General features: G+C 40.4%; 1 protein-coding gene across 5 annotated transcripts in view; it reads right to left on the reverse strand.

The window, feature by feature from the left end:
- The window catches only part of HEPH (hephaestin), a 110,595-nt gene that overhangs the window by 34,439 nt on the left and 52,025 nt on the right, over positions 1–24,131 (reverse strand). For all 5 annotated transcript variants that reach the window (XR_012026073.1, XM_072815273.1, XM_072815272.1 and 2 more), the window contains exons 10-15: positions 21,154–21,365; positions 20,008–20,158; positions 17,277–17,489; positions 5,385–5,598; positions 3,454–3,593; positions 2,581–2,712 (exon numbers count right to left, since the gene is read on the reverse strand). Coding sequence is in view for 4 of the 5 variants with exons in the window: in XM_072815273.1 (XP_072671374.1) it covers positions 2,581–2,712; positions 3,454–3,593; positions 5,385–5,598; positions 17,277–17,489; positions 20,008–20,158; positions 21,154–21,365 (1,062 nt within the window). In the remaining variant the exon portion in view is untranslated. The remainder of the gene's footprint in view (positions 1–2,580; positions 2,713–3,453; positions 3,594–5,384; positions 5,599–17,276; positions 17,490–20,007; positions 20,159–21,153; positions 21,366–24,131) is intronic.

Genomic DNA, 24,131 nt, shown 5'->3' on the forward strand with positions numbered 1-24,131 from the left:
ATTCCCCCACCCACCTTCCATTCTGCAACCCTTTGTTTCCCAGAGTTAGGAGTCTCTCATGGTTTGTCTCCCTCTCTAATTTTCCTACTCAGTTCCAAGCATGTTAGTTATATCTGTTTTGATTAGATCTCTGGCCATGATCCTATCTTGTTTCATTTGGGATAAATTCTCTCATCTTGGTATTTTTGTTTAAGTTACTGTCTTCTCTGTGCTATAAAATCCTGGTTTGTTTCTTATTTCTGAGAATAATGGCTTTATGAAGAAGAGGCCATATAGTGTCCATGGCCTGGAACTTCAGAGTGTCTCTTTTGTGTACTGCGTTCACTCTGCTGATGTGTTTTGGTTGCTCTATTCTTCAGGACAGTCCTCTGCAGAGACTTTCCTTGCCTGCTTATGGCAGAGTTTGGACATTAGACAGAATGCAGTGAGGTTTATCTAGGTGTGCACAGATCTGCGTGTTAAATGATACCTAATACTTCTTCTAGCACTGAAGTCTTGCATATATCTCCATTTGGGAGATATGGTGTGGTTGGGGGTTTCTGCTGGTCTTCTGGGTAAGGGTCCTACTCACTGGGAGTTACTCAAGCTTGACCAAGAAGGGCAGTACTGGCAGAATGCATGGGTATGAGACTTGGTGTAAGCAGGTTAGGCAGCCAGTGTCAGTTCTGTGCTCTGTGTAGACACTACTGCAGTGGTTCTGTGCTTATGCTGAGGTAGGGCAATGGCAACAGCCAGTTCCTTTGTCCCAGCAGAGGTGTTTATTTGCTTGTTGCTTTCAGGAAATCACTTCCAGAGGAGAAAATAATTTCCTCCTGTGCATTCCAGGTGTTTTTCAGATTGTTGTCTTCATGTTGTCCGTCTCTAGGTTTTTTCCTGACTTCTCTCTAGGAGCATCTCAGTGCCTTCCAGGCTCTATTCCATCCATGCCTGCCGACATTTAAAACTACAAACTTTAAGAATGTGATATGGGGGCAGGAAGACCTACACTGGTCTTCTTGGAAGGGTCTTCTTGTGCTGGAACTAATGCAGATTTACTCAAGACAGGCAGTTGCACCAGAACACAGGGGCATGGGACTTGGAGCAAGCATGCTAGGCAGCATGTGTTGGGCCAAATTGCCCTTGGCAGGTGGCTCTGTGCCTATATGAAGGGGCAGGGGAGGAATATGGCACCTGCTGGCTCTTTTATCACCAAAGAGGCATCTCTATGAACACCATCTCTTACAGATGTGCTCCAAGAAGAGCAATCTCCCCCCTGAATGCCTTAGTTGCCTGTTGACCTTTAAAACTCCAGTCTTTAAGCCCTGCTTGTTACAAAAACTCATGAAAATCAGCTCTTATCATTTTTCCAGCTCATGGCTTTGAAGACATGTTCTCCCTTTCATTACCCTCTGTGCTCCACTTTCATGTGTCTTTTCTTGTGACCAGGGCTCCCTCCCCTCTGCGGCACACACAATCCATTTCTCCCCTAAACTATGTCTCTATATTTCTTGACTTCCTCAGTGTGGCTCTTCTCTTCCTCTATTTGTGGAATGTGTTTTGTCCATTCATAGGCTGATCTCTTAAGTATTCAGAATGATCCAAATGTTATCTATTTTTGTTCAGTGGACAAGAGGAGTCCTGGGTCCACCTACTATGCTACAATTTTAGATGTCCTTTCTAGGTACCCTTTTTAAATACCTTTCCAGCACACATTAAAAACTGCTACTAACACGTAAGACACTGCATTACAAAAATAAGTTTACTTGTATCTCGATCATAATAGCCTTTTTTTTAAAAAAAAATAGCATCCATTTGTTCATGAGAGACACACAGAGAGAGGCAGAGACATAGTTAGAGGGAAAGGCAGGATCCCCATGGGGAGCCTGATGTGGGACTCAATCCCAGAACCCCAGGATCATGCCCTGAGTAGAAAGCAGACATTCAACCACCGAGCCACACAGGCATCCCAATAGCCTATCTTTTTAAAAGTAGGAACATGTATTATTTCTCACTACATCCATAACTTGTAAAATTGTCTCTTCACCAACTAGGCTGCCAGTAAGCATTTATCCAATAAATAAATGGATGGAAATCAATGTGATCCAGATTCTGTCCATCCTACGTTTCAGTATTACGAACTCAGTATATGACTGGAGTTAAAATTTAGTCTGTAATAAGAGGACAATATCCTTATCAATAGCTGAGGTTAAGGATCAATTTGTGGTCTGGGACAGGTCACTCTCTAGCCATGATTAGATGCTCAGACTATAGCCAAGGTTAACTTCATATCTAGATTAGAAGATCAATCTGTATCCAGGTTTAAGTCCAGGATAAGGTTCCATGTGTGACCAGTATAACGATGTCTGGTAAAAGTAAAGACCTAAGTTATGTACCCTATTCTGAGATTGAAAATGAGTATTTCATAGAGATAAACTCAGACTGTTAAAAAATAATAACAATTAAATAAATAGACTCAGGCTGTGATTAATATTCTTGTTTAAGCTCTCTAAGAGCAATGAAAAAAAAAAGAGAGACAAGCCAGAGGGCTGAAGCAGAGGTACTACATATCCTTTGTCCCTTCAGCTAAGTGTTTTCACTCACCAGGTGCAGCGGCTAGTGGCCAACCAGTGCTAGATTCTAGCACTCCATGGGCATGCACAGAATAGGGGCGGCTGGCATTATTCTTGAACACCACAGTTAGGATATCACCAATCTCTCCTCTGAGAAGTGGACCTAATATACGCAAAAAAAAGAGGAAAGTCTTTTGTGGGGTAGTGGGAGAAGGATACTAATGGCATTAAAGAAAAGGACATTCATAGGAGCTCCCTTTTTTAAATTCAGAGGCTCTTAAACTGATACTGGTACCTACAGGATGAGGGTACTTCAACAAGAAGATTGTGCTTCTAATTATCATTATTTTTTCACACCAAATCTATTGTTTATATATCTACCTACCTATCTATCATTTATCTAATATCACAAGGATATCTCAGGAATCTGTGGAATCACTGTCAGTAAGGACTGAGAGTTTCACACAGAGTTAAAAAAAATAAAAACGGGCTCTCTGCAAGGGCCAATAGGTTTCTTCTGTGTGAGAAAAGAGTGAAGAAACTCATTGGCCCCTACAAAATGAAGAAACTGCATCAATAATTAAACTGGGGTACAAAGGTAATAATGATTCCTTGTAGTTTATTTCTTACTCTTTCATGTTCCTGAGTTCCCCTAACTTCAGTACTTTTAAAAAATCTATCACTGTCAGAGATCCCTAGAGAGATCCTGGAAAAAATATGGTTCACATTGCAGCAGAATTTATAAATCCTCCCCCACTTTGCTTATTTTATGACTGATTTTTTTTAGATTACTATAGTTCTATTATATAAGGAAAAACTAATAGAAATAAAAATGCCTTCTTGATATTACATTGCCTTTCTAAGAACAACATAAATCTCTAGATTCCAGGAGGAACTCACTTACCTAATATTCCCAGGTGTTCCTCGGGTCCAGTTCTTGGCCGAGGGATCTTGAATGTACCATCAGTGTATTCTCTGAATACAGCTTTCTTGTATCTGGAACCAAGGAGCCCATTCTGGTTGCTCAGGAAAATGTGACCATAACTAGAGGAATCCAAATAGTGGTATCAGCATCTGATCCTTGACCCCTCATTTTCAGGTATGAGAAAGCTAAGTCAGACCAAACATCATATCACAGACAGAAGAAAAAGAAGACATATTCCTTCTAATGTCAGATTTCCCACCATATTAGCTATATAACCACAATAAAGATGCCAGATTTAAATATCTACTTATGTAATTAATATGACCAGAACACTGGAATAAGAATCAGAAGCCCTGATCTTTAACTCTAGTCTTAGTGATGTCTCAGATGGAATTAGTTTGACAAAAGGACATGGTATAGGGTAAAAGGAGAGCACTAACTGCTGCTGCTGATGGAGAGTAAGGAATGGGAAGAGGTAAGGAGGAAATGGAATTTTACAAATTCTTCCTTGGAGATGATTTCTTGTTTACAAAAACCCTTATTATTTATTTTATTATTTGACATCTCCAACAGGCTAATTAGTTAGGTAGAGGGAGAATCAGTGGCCCAGAAGTGACAACTTATCTTCATTGATACTGTCAGCTAGAAAGGGAACTAGCACTTGGATGCAACTCTGCTGCTTTTTCCTTATTTCCTTCTAATCAAGTTATTTCAAGTGTACAACATCACTTTAAAGATAAATAAACTAAGTCCCAGGGAAGAAAATTCACTTTCTCTAGGTTTCAGAACAAGTTCGCAAGAAGACTTCAACATCAACAACCAACATAAAAGACAAGAATTGCTAAAGAGTTGTAAGAACACCAAAAATAAATTGTAGTGGAAGTTGCTAAACTGTTCTTAAGTTTCCATTCTCCTTCTCTCTTGGTAGTAATATAATCATGTAGATTTTAGCTGAGTGCATGGCCACTTAACTGTGGATTGTAGATTATATTTTCCAGGCTTTATTTTTTCTTAGAGTAGACATACAATGTTACATTAGCTTCATGTGTAAAACATAGTGATTTGATAAATGTATACATTTGTGCTATGTTCACCACAAGTATAGCTACCATCTTCCCCAATACATCTCTATTACAAAATCATTGACTTTATTCCTTATGCTGTGCCTTTTATTCCATGACTTATTTATTGCATAGCTGGAAGCTTGTATATCCTACTACCCTTCATTCATTTTGCCTAACCCTCAACCCCCTCCAAGTCTCAGGCTTTCTTGCAGCTAGGCATGGACACATTAATAAGTTTAGGATAATGGGTTATGAAAGAAAGTGGTTTTTTTAGGTTATGACTTTACAGATACTGCTGCTTGCCCTGGACTGATTTTCTCTTTTGTAATTGCTGGGAATGACTAGAATAGGCATCTTAGTTTCAGAGATGGAAAAAAGTATTATGAGTGATTAGTGTACCTACTATCCCTGGGCTGCTCATATATATACTATTATTTGAGCAAGAAATAAAATTCTAACTCACTCAAGCTACTCTATTTTTTTCTGCTATACAGATTAGCCTATACATTGGTGACATTTTTCAAGTGACAGGTAAGCTTGGGTGTTTAGGCCTTTGAGTAAGACCTCTGTAAAATTTAAGTTCTGCTGTAGGTGCTATTGGCAGCCAGAGGAAAAGAGGCAAAGATAAAGACCATGAAGATGTGGGTAAGGTCTTTTACTTCAGACCCACAGTACAACAATATAGAAGAATCACCGAGTTCCAGCTTTTCTGCATTCCAGCACCTGTTTCAGATTTGCTGGTATCTTATTAGGTTACTTTAGATAAGTGTTTCCTTTTCTCAGTATTTCAGTATCTTCCTTATCCATGAAATGGTCCAGAGTCTCTGAATTTTCTTTAAGCCTTACCTGTCCTTCTCAGACTGGTTGTGCCATTCCAGTTCCCAGCTCCTGTCAGGGCAATAGTCCCACTCTACCTCTTCTGCCATGATGTAGTAGATTCTTGCAGCCTGGTATCGTTGGTGATGGTTGGCTTGGTTGCCAGGACACTGGGAGACATTATAGACTGCCTTCATCCCTGATTCTCTATGGCTGCCTGCCTGGCAGTAAATCTCAAACATCCCTGAGGAAGGAATAGAGAGAAAAAACTGAATCTGAATATCCCTGTGTAGCATCTGGAGGATTTCCTGTATCTTTCTCAGCATACTGCATAGAGTGGATAATTTCAGATAAAGATCTTTTATGCATTGGATAAAAAATGATTACAAGTTTATTGAGAGCAGTGAGCACAGAAGTTAACAGCTCTGGCTCCAAACCTACATTGTTTGGGTTTAAAACTAGACTCTTGCCACTAGGATGGCCAACCCTTCCCTATTAACCTAGGACTTTCCTAGTTTTAGCACTGAAAATCCCATATCCCTGTGGAAACTGCTCAGTTCTGAGCAAACTGGGATAGTTGGTCACCATATGACACTTGTTAGCTATATGATCTTGAAGTAATTTTTAAGCCTTTGTATGTTTCAGTTCCTTCATGGTACAATGTGGATCATTTTACTTATTTCACTGGGTTGCTTTAAAATTAAACACAATAAGATGTACACATTGCTTAGCATAATGCATAGCGAATTGTAATAAGTAAAGTTATAAATAAGTAAATCAAGCTGTAATAATTATTATTCCAAAAAATGCATTGACCAGTTGTCTCTTATTTCTACCAAGTGCCAAATAAATAAAGGCTTAAATAGATTAAAGAAAACCTTCTTGACTATCAGGATGCTAATATCAGAAGGCTTTGAGATGGCTTTCCCTCAGTTTTTACAATAAATTTTTTGGATATCAGTCTTAAATATCAGAGTTGTGGAGCTAGCTGCCTGGAACTGACATAAAGCTACAGGATTCTGTCAAGGACATTAAGACATTTGGAATGTTGATCAGGAGAAGCTGACTTTCCTAGGACATTTATTTTCATCATTCTTTCACTTGATGCCTACTGCCTATCCCATCACTACAAACATTTTATTGGCTTTTAAAGGCCTCTATGAGCTGGCTCCAAACCATGACTCAGTCCCAAATTCAACCAGTGATCCAACTAAATTTGTCCCTTGCTTTCCTTATCACATAGCTCATTTCTATCTTGGAATTTTCATTCATGTTATTACTCCCTTTTGGAATGTACTTGCCCATCCCTCCCACAAATATCTACAAGAGTTCACTCATTCTCCAAGACCAAATTCAGATTTAATATCTTCCAGAAACTTCTCTATGACTATTCTGGCTCATACTGACCTCTACATTCTTGCCTATCTACTCTTAACACACTACATCTAAATCGCATGATTAAAGAGTAAGTGCTCCTCTCTTTACAAAACAGTCTTTCCCACTAGTTTATAGACTTCTTGAAGGAATCTTTTCTTTTCTTTCCAGAAAAGTTTCCCAACTCTTCTATTTCCCCTACCCTTCTACATCTGTTCCATCAGTAAATCCTATCAGCTCTTCCTTCAAAATTATCCTTCATTTTCACTCTTCTTCCCTAGTCAAAACCACCATCATCACTAAAATGGAAAACTTTAACAGGATCCTGACTGTCTTCTCTGCTTCTTCTCCTTCCATCTTCAACCATTTGTCACACAGGATTCAAGGCCCTCTTTAACAAATATGATCCAGAGCACATTGCTCCCTTGCCTTAAATGCTTCATTCATACTCAGAATGCAATCCAAGCTTATAACTATGATTTATAAGGCCTCACATAATATAAATCTTGCCAACCTCATTTCATGTCACTCTTTTTCTTTGCTTACTACAGTCCAACCCTACTGACTTTTTACTCTGACTCTTGAAAAACCATGCTTGTTCCCATTTTTGGACATTTGCACTTATTGGACCCTCTGTTTGAAATGTTCTACTTAGAAATCTTTATATGGCTCATTCATCCTCATTATTTAGGTCTCAATATAAATATCACATTCTTGGATTGGCCTTTCCCGAATATCCGCTCAAAATTAATGCCCTTTTCATTTTATCACATCACTATATTTTATTTCCTTCATGATATATATCACAATAAAAATTATCTTACTGTTTTATGAATGTGTTTTGGTGTGTTTTGATGTGTCTACTGTGGATCTTTGCAGAGAATAAGAATCATTCTTTCTTTTCACTTTTCTCCAGTCTTAGCACATTGAAGATGTACAATAAATATATTTTGAGTGAATGAATATGTGTGCAAATGAATGGCTCCATATGCTGCTCAAAACTCATAGCTCAGGGGTTGGTGTGGATAATAAAGTCTGATGGTTACTGAAGAGGATAGATAATAAAAAGAAGACATTCTGGGAAGTCATGTGCCTTTGGACTAGTACATCATCTAAATTTTCTCATATGGACATTATTATCCAAGCCACTCTCTCAATGCTCTTTAATACATTGCTTAGCATAATGCATATCCAAGCCACTCTTACAATACTGTTTTTGGAATCTTAGTATCCTCCTAACTCTTTGACCAATTCTTTTCTGTTTCCTTATTTTGACTTCTTTTCTTCCTTGTACCTCTTAAATGTTGATTTATGCTTTACGTTTTCTTTCCTATCACTTTACAGCTTATGGACTTGAACTATGAGAACACTCAAACTTGCTAGCCTGGACTACTTCTCCCATCTTTACATTTCTACCTAGCTACCTACTGTGAAATTCATACCACCTGAATTTCACCAGAAGCTTAAAAATTGACATACTCTAAAATGAGTACTTTCTACCCAAATCTTACTACCCTGTCCTTGTTTCTATACTTGCTAATTTGGTTAAATATGGTTAAATATGAATATATATATATATATATTTCTATATATATTACAGAAACTGGAAACTTCAGGAATATTTTCTTCTTGCTCAGCCCCTCAGAAAAGTTCTGTAATTTCTCTCTCAAATAGCCCTCATTGCTACCCCTTCTCTCTATCCCTATTGCTTCCATTCATTGGCAGGCTCTTATTGCCTCTTGCAATAGCCTCCTACTTTGCCTCCTCTTAAGCCTTACTTCTCATTATTCCTTCACAGAGATGCTATTAGCATTTTGTGTGGGACTATTCTTCATTGTTTAAGACTGCCCTACATATTGCTGAAAGTTTTATCATATCTAACTCCCACCATCTAAATAATAGTATCACCTCCTCTATATCACCAGTCATTGTGACAAGTAAAAGTACCTCCACACAGTTCCAAACACCTTTTAGCATACCACCTTCAGTTGAGGGTCACTGAATAAAATCAGTTTGTGTTAACTTCTTCAGGCAAATTCTGCTTTTTTAAAAAAATATTTTATTTATTTATTTATTTATTTATTTATTTATTTATTTAATGGAGAGAGAGAGCACAATCAGGTAGAGTGGAAGGTAGAGGAAGAGGGAGAAGCAGGCTCCCCACTGAGCAGAAAGCCCAATGTGGGGCTCAATCCCACATTGGAATCATGGAATCATGACCTGAGCTGAAGGCAGACACTTTACTGATGGGGCCACCCAGGAACCCCCAGATGCTGCTTTCAAGTCACTACCCATAAGTGTCCTATTGCCTATAATAATGATCTCTTCACCACCCATTCCATTTCTGTGCCTGGTGACAGTTTACTCTTCTTCAAATGTTCATTTTGAATGCCTGCTTCCCTATAAGAGCTTTACTACACAAGTCAGGCAGAAATTGTTAGTTTTCTGTGTGTTAGTTTAGCTCTTGGCAAGACGGTACCATCATCTCTCCTTCATACTAACTGTGAGCTGCCTAATTCATCCTCGTATCCTCAGTATCTAGACCGCTTAGTGGAAGAAAACAGAGATTTACTGTTCTGTGAAAATGTTATTGTAAAATTAAGGGAAAATAAAAAGAAGTGAGGAATAAAAGAGAAGGAAAACCAGAGAGAAAGTCAAAAGAGGAAAGAAAAGATACAGATTGTTGTCTGATTGCTGAGGCTAGGACTTCCAGTACTATGTTGAACAGCAGTGGTGAGAGTGGACATCCCTGTCTTGTTCCTGATCTTAGGGGAAAGGCTCCCAGTGCTTCCCCATTGAGAATGATATTTGCTGTGGGCTTTTCATAGATGGCTTTTAAGATGTCGAGGAATGTTCCCTCTATCCCTACACTCTGAAGAGTTTTGATCAGGAATGGATGCTGTATTTTGTCAAATGCTTTCTCTGCATCCAATGACAGGATCATATGGTTCTTGGTTTTTCTCTTGCTGATATGATGAATCACATTGATTGTTTTACGGGTGTTGAACCAGCCTTGTGTCCCAGGGATAAATCCTACTTGGTCATGGTGAATAATTTTTTTAATGTACTGTTGGATCCTATTGGCCAGTATCTTGTTGAGAATTTTTGCATCCATGTTCATCAGGGATATTGGTCTGTAATTCTCCTTTTTGGTGGGGTCTTTGTCTGGTTTTGGAATTAAGGTGATGCTGGCCTCATAGAACGAATTTGGAAGTACTCCATTTCTATACACTAACAATGAGACTGAAGAAAGAGAAATTAAGGAGTCAATCCCATTTACAATTGCACCCAAAAGCATAAGATACCTAGGAATAAACCTAACCAAAGAGGTAAAGGATCTATACCCTCAAAACTATAGAACACTTCTGAAAGAAATTGAGGAAGACACAAAGAGATGGAAAAATATTCCATGCTCATGGATTGGCAGAATTAATATTGTGAAAATGTCAATGTTACCCAGGGCAATATACACGTTTAATGCAATCCCTATCAAAATACCATGGACTTTCTTCAGAGAGTTAGAACAAATTATTTTAAGATTTGTGTGGAATCAGAAAAGACCCCGAATAGCCAGGGGAATTTTAAAAAAGAAAACCATAGCTGGGGGCATCACAATGCCAGATTTGAGGTTGTACTACAAAGCTGTGGTCATCAAGACAGTGTGGTACTGGCACAAAAACAGACACATAAATCAGTGGAACAGAATAGAGAATCCAGAAGTGGACCCTGAACTTTATGGGCAACTAATATTCGATAAAGGAGGAAAGACTATCCATTGGAAGAAAGACAGTCTCTTCAACAAATGGTGCTGGGACAATTGGACATCCACATGCAGAAGAATGAAACTAGACCACTCTCTTTCACCATACACAAAGATAAACTCAAAATGGATGAAAGATCTAAATGTGAGACAAGATTCCATCAAAATCCTAGAGAAGAACACAGGCAACACCCTTTTTGAACTCGGCCATAGTAACTTCTTGCAAGATACATCCACGAAGGCAAAAGAAACAAAAGCAAAAATGAACTATTGGGACTTCATCAAGATAAGAAGCTTTTGCATAGCAAAGGATACAGTCAACAAAACTCAAAGACAACCTACAGAATGGGAGAAGATATTTGCAAATGACATATCAGATAAAGGGCTAGTTTCCAAGATCTATAAAGAACTTCTTAAACTCAACACCAAAGAAACAAACAATCCAATCATGAAATGGGCAAAAGACATGAACAGAAATCTCAGAGAGGAAGACATAGACATGGCCAACATGCACATGAGAAAATGCTCTGCATCACTTGCCATCAGGGAAATACAAATCAAAGCTACAATGAGATACCACCTCACACCAGTGAGAATGGGGAAAATTAACAAGGCAGGAAACAACAAATGTTGGAGAGGATGTGGAGAAAAGGGAACCCTCATACACTGTTGGTGGGAATGTGAACTGGTGCAGCCACTCTGGAAAACTGTGTGGAGGTTCCTCAAACAGTTAAAAATAGACCTGCCCTACGACCCAGCAATTGCACTGTTGGGGATTTACCCCAAAGATACAAATGCAATGAAACGCCGGGACACCTGCACCCCGATGTTTATAGCAGCAATGGCCACGATAGCCAAACTGTGGAAGGAGCCTCGGTGTCCAACGAAAGATGAATGGATAAAGAAGATGTGGTTTATGTATACAATGGAATATTACTCAGCTATTAGAAATGACAAATACCCACCATTTGCTTCAACGTGGATGGAACTGGAGGGTATTATGCTGAGTGAAGTAAGCCAGTCGGAGAAGGACAATCATTATATGTTCTCATTCATTTGGGGAATATAAATAATAGTGAAAGGGAATATAAGGAAAGGGGGAAGAAATGTGTGGGAAATATCAGAAAGGGAGACAGAACGTAAAGACTGCTAACTCTGGGAAACGAACTAAGGGTGGTAGAAGGGGAGGAGGGCGGGGGGTGGGAGTGAATGGGTGACAGGCACTGGGGGTTATTCTGTATGTTAGTAAATTGAACACCAATAAAAAATAAATTAAAAAAATAAAAAAATAAAAAATAAATTTCCCCTGGGAAGCCAAAAAAAAAAAAAAAAGAAAAGATACAGATTGAAGGAAAAAGTAAAAGAAAACAAGAGGTAGGGAAAAGGAAAAAAATTCTGAAAAGAGAAAGGAATACAAAGAAAGAAAATTAAAGAAGTGATGGAAGAAATGGGGAAAAGGGAAACCAAAGAAGAGGGAAAAATTAAAGGAAGAAATAAAAGGAAAAAAAGGAGAAAAGAGAGGGGAGAGAAGGAAAAGGAGAAAGAGAAAAGAAGGAAGATAAAAAGAAGAGAGATAAAAGAATGAAAGAAGAAAATTAAAAAGAAGAAAGGACAAAAATAAGATGGAGAAAAAATAGATGGAAGTAAAAGAAGGAAAGAATGAATGAATAAAGAATAAATGAGAGATTAAAGGAGATAAGAAGAAAAGGAAGAAGAAAAATGAGAGAGGACAGGAAAAAGGAGTGGTGGAAAGAAAATAAGATTAAAAGGTGTGGGGAGAGGGGAATAATGAATAAAGAAAGCTCCAATAGTGAAAAAAAAGAAAGAAACCCTGAGAGACTAGGGAAATAATAAATAATAAATGCTCTCTTTGCTTGTTGAGAACTCTAACATGAGTTTCATGGAAAATAACACATTACAAGCCCTAGTTTTTTTCTGTCGCTTTTCCTATCCATTAAAGCTCTAGAATCATTAGTTCTACTGGAAGAACTGAGGTATGTAAGATAATATTTTTAAATACAATTGTTTATTTCTATTAAGTGTGAAATAAACTTATTAAAATCTAAAACAAAGGAAAAGAATATTAAAACAAATAACCAATAAACCCATAGGACTCAAACATTCTTAACATTTAAGATTTATTTATTCATGATAGACAGAGAGGGAGGCAGAGACACAGGCAGAGGGAGAAGCAGGCTCCACGCAGGGAGCCCCACGTAGGACTCGATCCCGGGCCTCCAGGATCACTCCCTGGGCCAAAGGCAGGTGCCAAACCGCTGAGCCACCCAGGGATCCCCAGGAATCTTTAATGGGGGAACAGAAGACTAGCTGAGGACAAAGCACAATCCCAGGGCAGCACATTGACAAGTCCTTGAAACAGGCAGGACATTCCTCTACAGACTCAACAGCCTCGATGGTAATACTTTGCTAAGGGCAAAAGGCAATCTTAGCCCAACCCCAGGATCCTGTCAGTCTACTTTATTTTTTTCCAATATTTTATTCATTCATGAGACACACACACACACACACACACACACAGAGAGAGAGAGAGAGAGAGAGAGAGAGAGAAACAGAGAGGCAAAGACACAGGCAGAGGGAGAAGCAGGCTCCATACAGGAAGCCCGATTTGATACTTGATCCTGGGACTCTGGGATCATGCCCTGAGCCAAAGACACATACTCAAACTGCTGAGCCACCCAGGCATCCCTCTGATCATCTTTAAAATAATATTGCTTGCCTAAGCTAGACAACTTGAGGTAACCCTCAGAGAAATTGCCACAATAGCTCATGTATAGACAATCTTCTTGTTATTCTGTGGGGATAACAAGAGCCCATAAGTATATGATTATTTAAACAACCAAAGAATGGAATTCCCCAGCAATTGCATATACAACTAGCACTTTGAAAATTCTGTATGGCTGGGATGTCAAAATTGTTCCCCTTTTTAAAGAAAGATATTTTATTTATTTATTCATGAGAGATACAGAGAGAGGCAGAGACACAGGCAGAGGGAGAAGCAGGCTTCATGCAGGGAGCCCAATGTGGGACTCGATCCTGGGACTCCAGGATGATGCCCTGAGCTGAAGGCAGGCGCTAAACCACTAAGCCACCCACGGATCCCCCAAAATTGCTCCTTTAGAGCCAGAGCATACCCTACCACATGGGGTTAAATATGGACTTAACGGAGATGACCACACTTTATGATTGGATTGGATGATACATTTAGGGATGCCCAACATTGTATGACTGTCTCCTAATGTGATCCCAATGGCTATGCCACTCTGATTCATGGTCACGGCTTTGATAGGCCATGGCTGGATAAGTCACTGTAATCTGGGCTTTGCCTGGATGCACATATATATCATTACCATTACCAACCCAGCCAACCTTCCACATTTAAAACAGTGGACATGTTTTATGTTTCATTGTTATGATTGCCTAGCATCCACTTTTCTTCCCTCTTTGAGACCAGATGATGTTGTTTGGAACATGGAACTTCTTAATAAGTACATGGTCAAAGCCCTAAATGACACTCAATGTAGAATGTCTCTATTAAATACTAAAGCAACACAAATGTGTTGAAGCATTTTTACAAAACGGAATGACATTAGATGTTTTAACTGTTACACAAGATAAAACGTATGTTATCATTTAAAAATGCTGTATATACATTCCAGATGACCACAAAAATATTTCTGGGTTTCTATCTAACATAAATACTCAAATTGGTGCTTTAAAGGACCTCTCTCTAGCGATTGCTTTGAACTCCTGGACTAAAAGAAAATTACCAAAGTTCAGCTATCAAAGGTCTTCACTTTCTCATTATAATGTTAACCTTAATTTTCTCATTTCTGGTGTCTCCCTGCCTACTGAGACACTTCATTGCCATAATTTTCAGCTGAAAGATGATCCTGTCTACTCAAGAAGGTTCATGTGTTGTCCTCATTGGATTCAGCTGCCTTCTCCTTTTTATAATTCCCCAATATGTTCCCCAACTGACCAACATTGACCCATTGGTATGGACATCTCTACGCCCCTACTCAGCAGGAGGAAGTTACAGAAGATGACACCTTCCACCTTCAACAACCTTAAAGATTTAAGGGTCAAAATTGTTGAGGGGGAGGGAATGCCTGTGCGGCTCAGCGGTTGAGCGTCTGTCTTTGGCTCAGGGCATGATCCTGGGGTTCTGGGATCGAGTCCCACATCAGGCTCCCTGCGAGGAGCCTGCTTCTCCCTCTGCCTGTGTCTCTGCCTCTCTCTCTGTGGGTCTCTCATGAATAAATAAATAAAATATTTGAAAAAATTGTTCAGAGGGGAAGTGTTGGGGGAACAGAGGATTAGTTGAGGACAAAGCAGGATCCCAGCAAAGTACATTCACAAGTCCTTGAAACAGGCAGAGGGACATTCCTCTACAGACTCAACTGCTTTGATCGTAATACTTTGCTAAGGGCAAAAGGCAATTTTATCCCAACCCCCAGGATCCTGTAAGTCTACTTTAATACACAAAAATTCCTTTAGAAATTTCCTTTATCTCTAAACCCCAAAGATATGCGTTGGCAATCATTCTCCAAGCACATAGCCCACCATACATCTGAAGGGTCTCATTACTCAGGTTTTATTAGACGGTAATAAGTGACCTTTTCCCAACAATAGCTAGCCCCCTCAAGGTCCTGGAAACCTTGCTTCCAAAATTCCTTAGAGACTACACTATCCTCAACCCCTCCCCTAAATCCCATGTGTATAATCAGCCACTGCTCACAGGCCCAGGGCAGCAGCTCTTTCTGCTTTAATAAAATCACCATCTTGCATCAAAGACATCTCAAGAATTCTTTCTTGGTTGTTGGCTCCGGACCTCACCCCACCAAACCTCACTTATATTCCAAAACTTCATCAATCTTGACCAAGAGTAACCTTTCAAATCTTTACTCTAATAAACCCATCACTCCCGCTTTCCCCATATCACCAATCAGAATGTTTTTAAGCCATCTACAGCAACCCTCCTTGGGCCTCCTTTTGAGTGGCACAAAAATAATTTCATTTATCCAGAGTAAGAGTGAGTATGTGGAGGCATATAAACTTGACTGAGGAGGCTGACTAATTTTGCAGGAAGAAGAGTAAACCTAGGGGTATTTTTGTGACCAAGGCTAGAGAAGAGTGTCTTTTTTTCTTCCTCTTACTTCCTCCTCTTCCCCTACCCCTTCTCCTCCTCCTCTTTCTCCTTCTCTCCATCCCTCCCTCCCTTACCACCATCCTCTGCTTTCTTTCTTTCTTTCTTTCTTTCTTTCTTTCTTTCTTTCTTTCTTTCTTTCTTCTTCTTTCCTTCTTTCTTTCTTCTTTTTCCTTTCTTTATTTCAAGACTTTCTCATCTAGAAGTTCCCTACCTTATGCCCAAGAGCTTGTGTCTGTTGTTTTTTTTTTTTATTTTATTTAAATTTTTATTTATTTATGATAGTCACAGAGAGAGAGAGAGAGAGGCAGAGACACAGGCAGAGGGAGAAGCAGGCTCCATGCACCGGGAGCCCGATGTGGGATTCGATCCCGGGTCTCCAGAATCACGCCCTGGGCCAAAGGCGGGCGCCAAACCGCTGCGCCACACAGGGATCCCGCTTGTGTCTGTTGTTATTTTAATCTCCATAAACTGCTGTTCCTAATTTGCTAACAATAACTCTGTCTAACCAAGAAAGTATCCCAAGTAGATGGACAGAAATGAAGTCCCAAGAAGTCTATTGAGACCAACTTTATGTCAAATATTTTTCAAATCTAGTGCCAAGATGTAATTATTAAGTTGTCAAAGAGACTTGTTTGGTTTACAGATTTATTTCTAAATATGAATGGAATTTAAAGAACTAAAATAAAAGCTTAGTGGAGACTGCATGGAACTGCCAGATTTTTCTGACAAATACTATTGCCACCTACTGCCTGAAATAATAATGCATCCTAGCGATTGCAAAAAAAAAAAAATACTGCTAAGTGATAAAATGTCAGACATTAATGGAATCTAAAGAAATGTTCTAGTCAATTTTTTTCATGAAATAAAAATAGGGAAATTAGAGGAAGGGAGACAGAAAGGGATGAGGGGACGGGGTGGGAGTAGAGGGAGAGAGAGAGAGAGACAGAGGGAGAGAAAGGAAAGGAGAGACAGAGGGAGAGAAAGGAAAGGAAGGAGGGAAGAAAGGGGAAAGATAGGAAAGGAAGGAGAGGGAGGGGGGTGGGGGGTGGGACAGAGAAATAAAAGAAGGAAGAAATCTAGCCATAGAGTTGGGGTTGGTTAGACCAAAATTAAATAGCAAATTAATGAAAGAACTTAAACTAAAAGCTTTTATGCTCGATTCCTGGGCTGAAACTATCACAGTACACCCCCACACTATTCCCACCAGCAGTTTGCAGAAATCCTCACAAAATATTAGAGTTGAAAGCACTTATAGGTGTATCTTATGAACCTCCCTCCAATGTAAGGACTATATCTATAAAATCTCTACATAGCCATGGGACTACACATCCAAGTCCACCCTCTACCTATATAAGAATTGCCCTGACGCTGGGCAGCATCCTTGCTTCTTTCCTGTTGCTCCAGAAAAGATCTTCTCCAGATCTTAACTTTATATCTGCAGCTAAAAAAAAAAAACCCAAATAACCAGAACATAGGAGTACACATTGAGGAGAGAGAAGAGTGTTTTGAAAACTTCCATGTACCCTCAATATGTCTTCTTTTCTTTTCACTAGCCCCCCGCACCCAGTGCCATGCCCAATAGAGCTCTAAGCCTAGGGCCAGCCATTAAGGCACTTACCAGCATTGTCAGGCTGCATGATGGCCATGACAAAGGTATGAGGAAAGAGCATGGCTGCACTCTTCCTCATGCCCTGAAGCTTCACTGTGTTGCCCTGGAATATGACTCCATGCACGTCAGTCTCTGTGCCCAAACCAAGCAAATGCCAGGCCACTGTATCACCCTTGCACATGTCCAGGCTGGGCAGGTTAGAGAACAGAAACCCATTAATGGCTGGAAAACAAAAACACAAGACAGAACAGGAAGATGAGATCAGACTACTCAGGCACTGACCAGAAGCATAGCATCATAGAGATGATGGTTTCCAACAACTTGAAATTTCTGGGTTACATTAAACTCTTATGCCTTCTTCTCTAAGCCAATTTAGTTGTCCTTATGAAGATATGCCTCTTTGGAATGATGGTCCAACTTGTCTTTCTGACCTCCCCTCCTGCCCCTCCTCTACCACACTTCAAATTCTTGTAAAACTGAAGTACTTTCCACTACCACAACTCCTTCACATATACACATACACAAGGATATCAGCCTCTACTAATTCCACTCTCCTGAAACTCTCCTCCCTTAGCTTCTATAGCACCACACTTTCTTGGTTCTCTTACATTCTCTCTGATTGTTCCTCCTTCATCTTGTTCTTTTTCTCCATTCCTCCATAAATTACTGGGGTCCCCCCAAATTTCCATATTCATCTTTCAATCTGTCTCTTTTTCTTCACTTCACTGTTACTGCCTAGGTTCTGGCCCTCACCATTTCTGGTCTGAACTTCTGCAAAAACCCTCACTCTGGCACCCCTGCTTGCAGTCTATCCTCCCATGCCTCCTCACACACAGGTACACAACATTGTTGTGAGTTCTATTTGTTTCTGTATCCCCATAGCCTTAAACATGCTAGATGTTTATAAAACATATGTTGAGTTTTCACATGCTGTTCTTTCTGCCTAGAATACATTTTTCCTCCAGTCTTTATACAGAAAACTACTACTCATCCATCATGCTCCAGCTCAAATGTCACCTCCCATGTGCCGTTATCTCTCTTTCTCTCTCTCTCTCTCTCCCCCTTTCTCTCCTCCCTCTCCTCCCTCTCTTTCTCTTTCTCTCTCTCTCATTTCCATGAAACATCCCCCACACATACACAAAATTCTTCCATATCACTTACCACAGAGTCAAATGATTTACTTAAAAGTCCATCTCCCACACTAGATTGCCCTAGCAGGAAGGACATTATATTTTTTTATGTATCAGTATGACTGCCAAATCACCTGGCATGTATGCTTGTACTACTCAGGTGCTCCATTAAGTTCAAAACTGAAATGAACTTGGTTCGCAGGATTGGTTTCCCAGCTGATATAACTTACTGGTGATGAGAACCAAGAGATGGAGTCATAAGACAACACATTCATGACTCCCTCCCATCCTCCACACTCCTCTTGAAAATACAGGGAGAACTGATTAAAGCTGACCCCTTTTCAATGTCCCCACACCCACTAGAACTATCTTTAATAAGTAGCCCTGTTTGGTAATTCCCCAAAATGCTTATGAGAACATTGCTAATCTGATTCTGCTTCCTTTGCCTGTAATGTTTAATTGCAAACCTATTTAGCCTTTGAACCCTAGCTCAAGCTCTCTCTTCCAGGAATCCTTTAATTCGATTGTTCCTCATTAATGTTCTCCTCCTATGAACTCCATATCACTTGAAAGCTGTTTCACACAATTAAGCATTTAATTATAGTTGATCTTGGATTGTTCTATAATTATTTCATGTGTGTTAATAGTCTCATTTCATGGCAAAATGCTGGGAGCTCTTTGCAAACTGGGGACCATGTCTTCCCATTCACTCACTCACCCATCCACCTACATGTCTACTCATTAATTTGTTAGTTCACTTGTTCAATAAACATTTGCTATGTATTAGAAAGTGTAGACAATACAGAAATAAGCAATAAACAGTACTCACCTTTAAGGAGACTACACTCTAGCAGAAGTAAAAAACCATGCAACAAATAAATATATAGAACATACAATTAAAATAGTCTGATAAATTGCAACAGTGGTTCAGATGAGGGTGTCATCATCCTGGGGTTGGGTGACAAAGAATGGTTACATGGATGAAGTAGCTTTTGAGTAGGATGTTAGAGAATGAAAAGAATTTCAACAGGCTAAGGGCGAAAATGTAAGGAGAGGCCTTTCTTTTTATTTTATTTACTTATGTTTTTTAAATTTTAAAAATATTATTTTAATTCAAGTTGCCAAAATATAGTATAACACCCAGTGCTCATCACATCACATGAGGAGAGGCATTTCAACTAAAGGGCAAAACATTGTAAAGGCATGAAGTCAGAAAAGTACAAGATATATCTATATAAGAGAAAAATAGCCCCATTTGGATGGAGTATGGAGTTGAGGAGCAAGGGTAGTAGTCAATAAGGAAGAAGGAGATAAGACAGGAAAGGTATCATTCCAGCTTTCTCTCCTCACTTTCTAGTGGATTCCTTGTCTGCAATCATTTCGCAGCACATTTTTCCAGTGTCCCCCATTCTGTGTAACACAGGACACAGCACAACCAGGTGTTAAATATAAGATCTGTTGCCTTAGATTTAATTCTTCAATCTAGCTCATGTCTTGGGTAGAGCTGACCAATTGGATCAGTTCTTTCAAGGATGGAACATGATTAATGTTAGGTTAGATTTTTACATGTAACCTCCCAACTGCAGCTGGGGGCAAAAGCCTTCCCATACCATGCATCTGATTGGAATCTTGGAAACCCTTGACATCCTCTGAGAGCAGTCGAGAATCCAACATAGCAGCTGCTTGATTGGCATTGCTGTACCAGCTCTTGTTCTCATCCAACACAGTAAAAAGGAGAAAAAATTCCTTATCCACTCCTTTCTGTAGATCCATGGAAGAGAACATAGGAAAGAATGACAATGGTTTCAGCAGTTGTGGGCTGTGCAAATCCAGACCCAATGAGCTCTGATTCTTTCCTATTTATTTTTCCAGACACAGAAACAAGCCCATACCTCCTTCCTAGAGTTGTAGTTGTTGCTAGGCAGTTTTTCCTCAGCTGATTTCAAATTGAAGGTAGGTGAAAGAGGTCAGAACTATGTGACAAGATGAGAGAGGAGGAATGCATGAAAGGGGACAGAGAAGAAGCACAAGGTGGGGATTATGGAGAAGTACAGAGAGTGATAGAAGAGACCTTAGAGTTAGCTGGGGAAAGGAGTGGGGAAATGTGGCTAGCAGATCAGGAAAGGACTCTATATGGAGGGGATTAGAAAATAAAAGAAAGGATGTGTAATTGCTACTGATATATTATGTAATTGCTATTAATATATTATTTTATTATTATTTATTATTTTCATTATTATTATTACTTCTAACTTTTACTGAGTGTTTACTATGCAATCTAGACACTATGATAAACACTTCATATGGATTATTTTAATTAATCATCATAGAAACCCAAGATACTTCTTTCATTGTTAACCCTTTACTACAGACGAAGAAACTGAGGCAAAGAGAGCTTAAGCAACTTGCCCAGGGTTATACAGCTAGAAATGGTGAGCTGTACATGAAAGAATACAGACCAATATTAAAAGAGATTTAAGAATATAATCTCAAGTGTTAGGGGGCATTGAGGGTTTTTTTTAAGAGATGATGAGAAGATACAAAATAGAAAGGAATGGAGACTAAGATATTTATGAGTGAAAGAATAGTATGCAAAATAGCATGAGATCACCAACTGTTAATTTCTGATTAAATACCTTGGTTATTTTTTTCTGTTCCCACATCTCTTGAACCTAGTTCCATTTTCAACTCCTATTTAGTAACATAGCCTTCTCTTCCTCCCAGCAGGCTTTCCAGCTAAAAACCTTTGTAATAACCTGTTTGCCATCTGCATCCAAGGCACCCGCCCTGCACACCAACAGGGGGCCCACCAGACCCGAATTTGTATCTCTTATGGGATCTGCAGCAGAGAAGTACATCCAGGTGAGACACGCTGGATCCTGAGCAGCAGGGCCAGCATGGGAGGGGACTGTCCAGCGGTATGTTACTTTCTCAAAGGGCCTAGCCACCAAGCCAGTGTAGGATGAGCCTGCAGGGGGAAAAAATAGGACTCGTCACATTAGCTAGAATGAGAATCATCAGTTCCTAACTGTGAGGTACATTGTTAAACTACAAGGCATTTGGAGCAGCAGCAGTATGCAATACAGAATATTAAAAAGTATCCCAGAATAGGAGTGAAGACATCTAGGTGGTTCAGGGGTTGAGCATCTGCCTTTGACTTGGTTGTGATTCCGGGGTCCTGAGATCAAGGCCTCCATTGGGCTCCACACGGGAAGCCTGCTTCTCCAACTTTTCCTACAACTCTGCCTGTCTCTATGCGTCTCTCATGAACAAATAAATAAAGTCTTTAAAAACGTAAACTTCCCAGGTTTCAGTTTTCTAAGCTCATAGCACCTAAGGATTAAAAGGGCCTTTAAAACTTATTTGTAGAGGGGGGGCAAGATGGCGGAAGAGTAGGGTCCCCAAGTCAATTGTCCCCACCAAAGTACCTAGATAACCTTCAAATCATCCTGAAAATCTACGAATTCAGCCTGAGATTTAAAGAGAGAACAGCTGGAATGCTACAGTGACAAGAGTTCATGCTTCTATCAAGGTAGGAAGACGGGGGGAAAAAGAAATAAACAAAAGGCATCCAAGGGGGAGGGGCCCCGTGAGGAGCCGGGCTGAGGCCGGGGCGAGTGTCCCCAGGACAGGAGAGCCCCGTCCCGGAGAAGCAGGAGCTGCACCAACCTTCCCAGGTGGAAAGGCGCCCGCAGGGAGTTAGAGCAGGACCCCAGGAGGGCGGGGATGCCTTCAGGCTCCCTGGGACACTAACAGACACCTGCCCGCCCCAGGGAGAGTGCCCCGAGCTCCCTAAAGGGCAGCAGCACCTGCACGGCTGGACCCGGGAGCAGCTCAGAGGGGCTCGGGCAGCGGCTCCACGCGGGAGGGGCTTTGCGACCCCGGGAGCAGCTCGGAAGGGGCTCAGGCGGAGGCTCAGTGCGGAGGGGGCCGCGCGGCCACCGTAGCAGCTTGGTGGGGCTCAGGCGGCAGCTCGGCAGAGAGGGGGCTGCACTGCTGGGAGTATGAATCCAACAGCACACGCCGGGAGCACAGGACGCCAGGGACACAGCCCTGGATCCGGTCTTCCCCCGGGACAGGCAGAAGCCAAGAGGGCACAGAACAGCAAGGACATTCCTGCCCCAGGTGAGCAGATCAGCGGACCCACCCCCGGAGCATCCAGGCCCCTGCAGACTGAGAGCTCCCTAGTTGCTGCAGGAGCTGAATCCAGGGCTCCAGGGCTGACCGCCTCCACTGTGGTTGTTCCTCCTGGGGCCTCACGGTAAGCCCACTGAGCCTCACAGTGGCCTCACCAGATAAGCAGCTTAAACATCACTCACTGAGCCCTGCACTAGGCAGGGGGCTGAGCAGCTCCCCCAAGTGCTAACACCTGAAAATCAGCACAACAGGCAGCTCTCCCAGAAGACCAGCTAAACGGACAGGGGAAAAACAAATTATTGACCAACCAACACTGGAAAGTTCCAGGGGAAGTCAAGGAACTTACAGTATACAGAATCAGAGGATACTCCACCTTGTTTTTTTTTTTTTTCTTTTTCATTTCTGTTTGCTTCCCCCCCCTTTTTTTCTTTTTCTTTTTTCTCTTTTTCTTCTTTTTTTTCTCTTTTTCTCTTTATTCTTCCTTTTTTCCTTTTATCTTTTTACTTTTCCTTTCCTTCTTTCTCTTCTCTCTTTTTCATCTTTTCCCAATACAACTTGTTTTTGGCCACTCTGCACTGAGCAAAATGACTAGAAGGAAAACTCACCTCAAAAGAAAGAATAAGAAACAGTTCTCTCTCCCACAGAGTTACAAAATCTGGATTAAAATTCAATGTCATTAAACCAAGTCAGAAGTACTATTATAAAGCTAATGGTGGCTCTAGAAAAAAAGCAAAAGGACTCAAGAGACTTCATGACTGCAGAATTTAGAGTTAATCAGGCAGAAATTAAAAATCAATTGAATGAGATGCAATCCAAACTAGAAGTCCTAAGAACGAGGGTTAATGAGGTGGAAGAACGAGTGAGTGACATAGAAGACTAGTTGATGGCAAAGAGGGAAACTGAGGAAAAAAGACAAAAGATCATGAGGATAGATTAAGGGAAATAAGTGACAGACTGAGGAAGAAAAACCTACGTTTAATCAGGGTTCCTGAGGGTGCCGAATGAGACAGAGGTCCAGAATATGTATTTGAACAAATCAAAGCTGAAAACTTTCCTAATCTGGGAAGGGAAACAGGCATTCAGATCCAGGAAATAGAGAGATTTCCCCCGCTAAAATCAATAAAAACCGTTCAACACCTCGACATTTAATAGTGAAACTTGCAAATTCCAAAGATAAAGAGAAGATCCTTAAAGCAGCAAGAGACAAGAGATCGCTAACTTATATGGGGAGAAATAACAGATTAACAGCAGACTCTCCACAGAGACCTGGCAGGCCACAAAGGGCTGGCAGGATATATTCAGGGTCCTAAATGAGAAAAACATACAACCAAGAATACTTTAACCAGCAAGGCTCTCATTCAGAATGGAAGGAGAGATAAAGGGCTTCCAAACACGTGGGAACTGAAAGAATATGTGACCTCCAAACCAGCTCTGCAAGAAATTTTGAGGGGAACTCTTAAAATCCCCTTTAAGAAGAACTCCAATGGGACAATCCACAAAAACACGGACTGAATAGATATCGTGATGACACTAAACTCATATCTTTCAATAGTAACACTGAACATGAATGGGCTTAATGACCCATCAAAAAGCACAG

Source organism: Canis lupus, chromosome X (genome assembly GCF_048164855.1).
Source record: "Canis lupus baileyi chromosome X, mCanLup2.hap1, whole genome shotgun sequence".
NCBI classification, from domain to species: domain Eukaryota; kingdom Metazoa; phylum Chordata; class Mammalia; order Carnivora; family Canidae; genus Canis; species Canis lupus.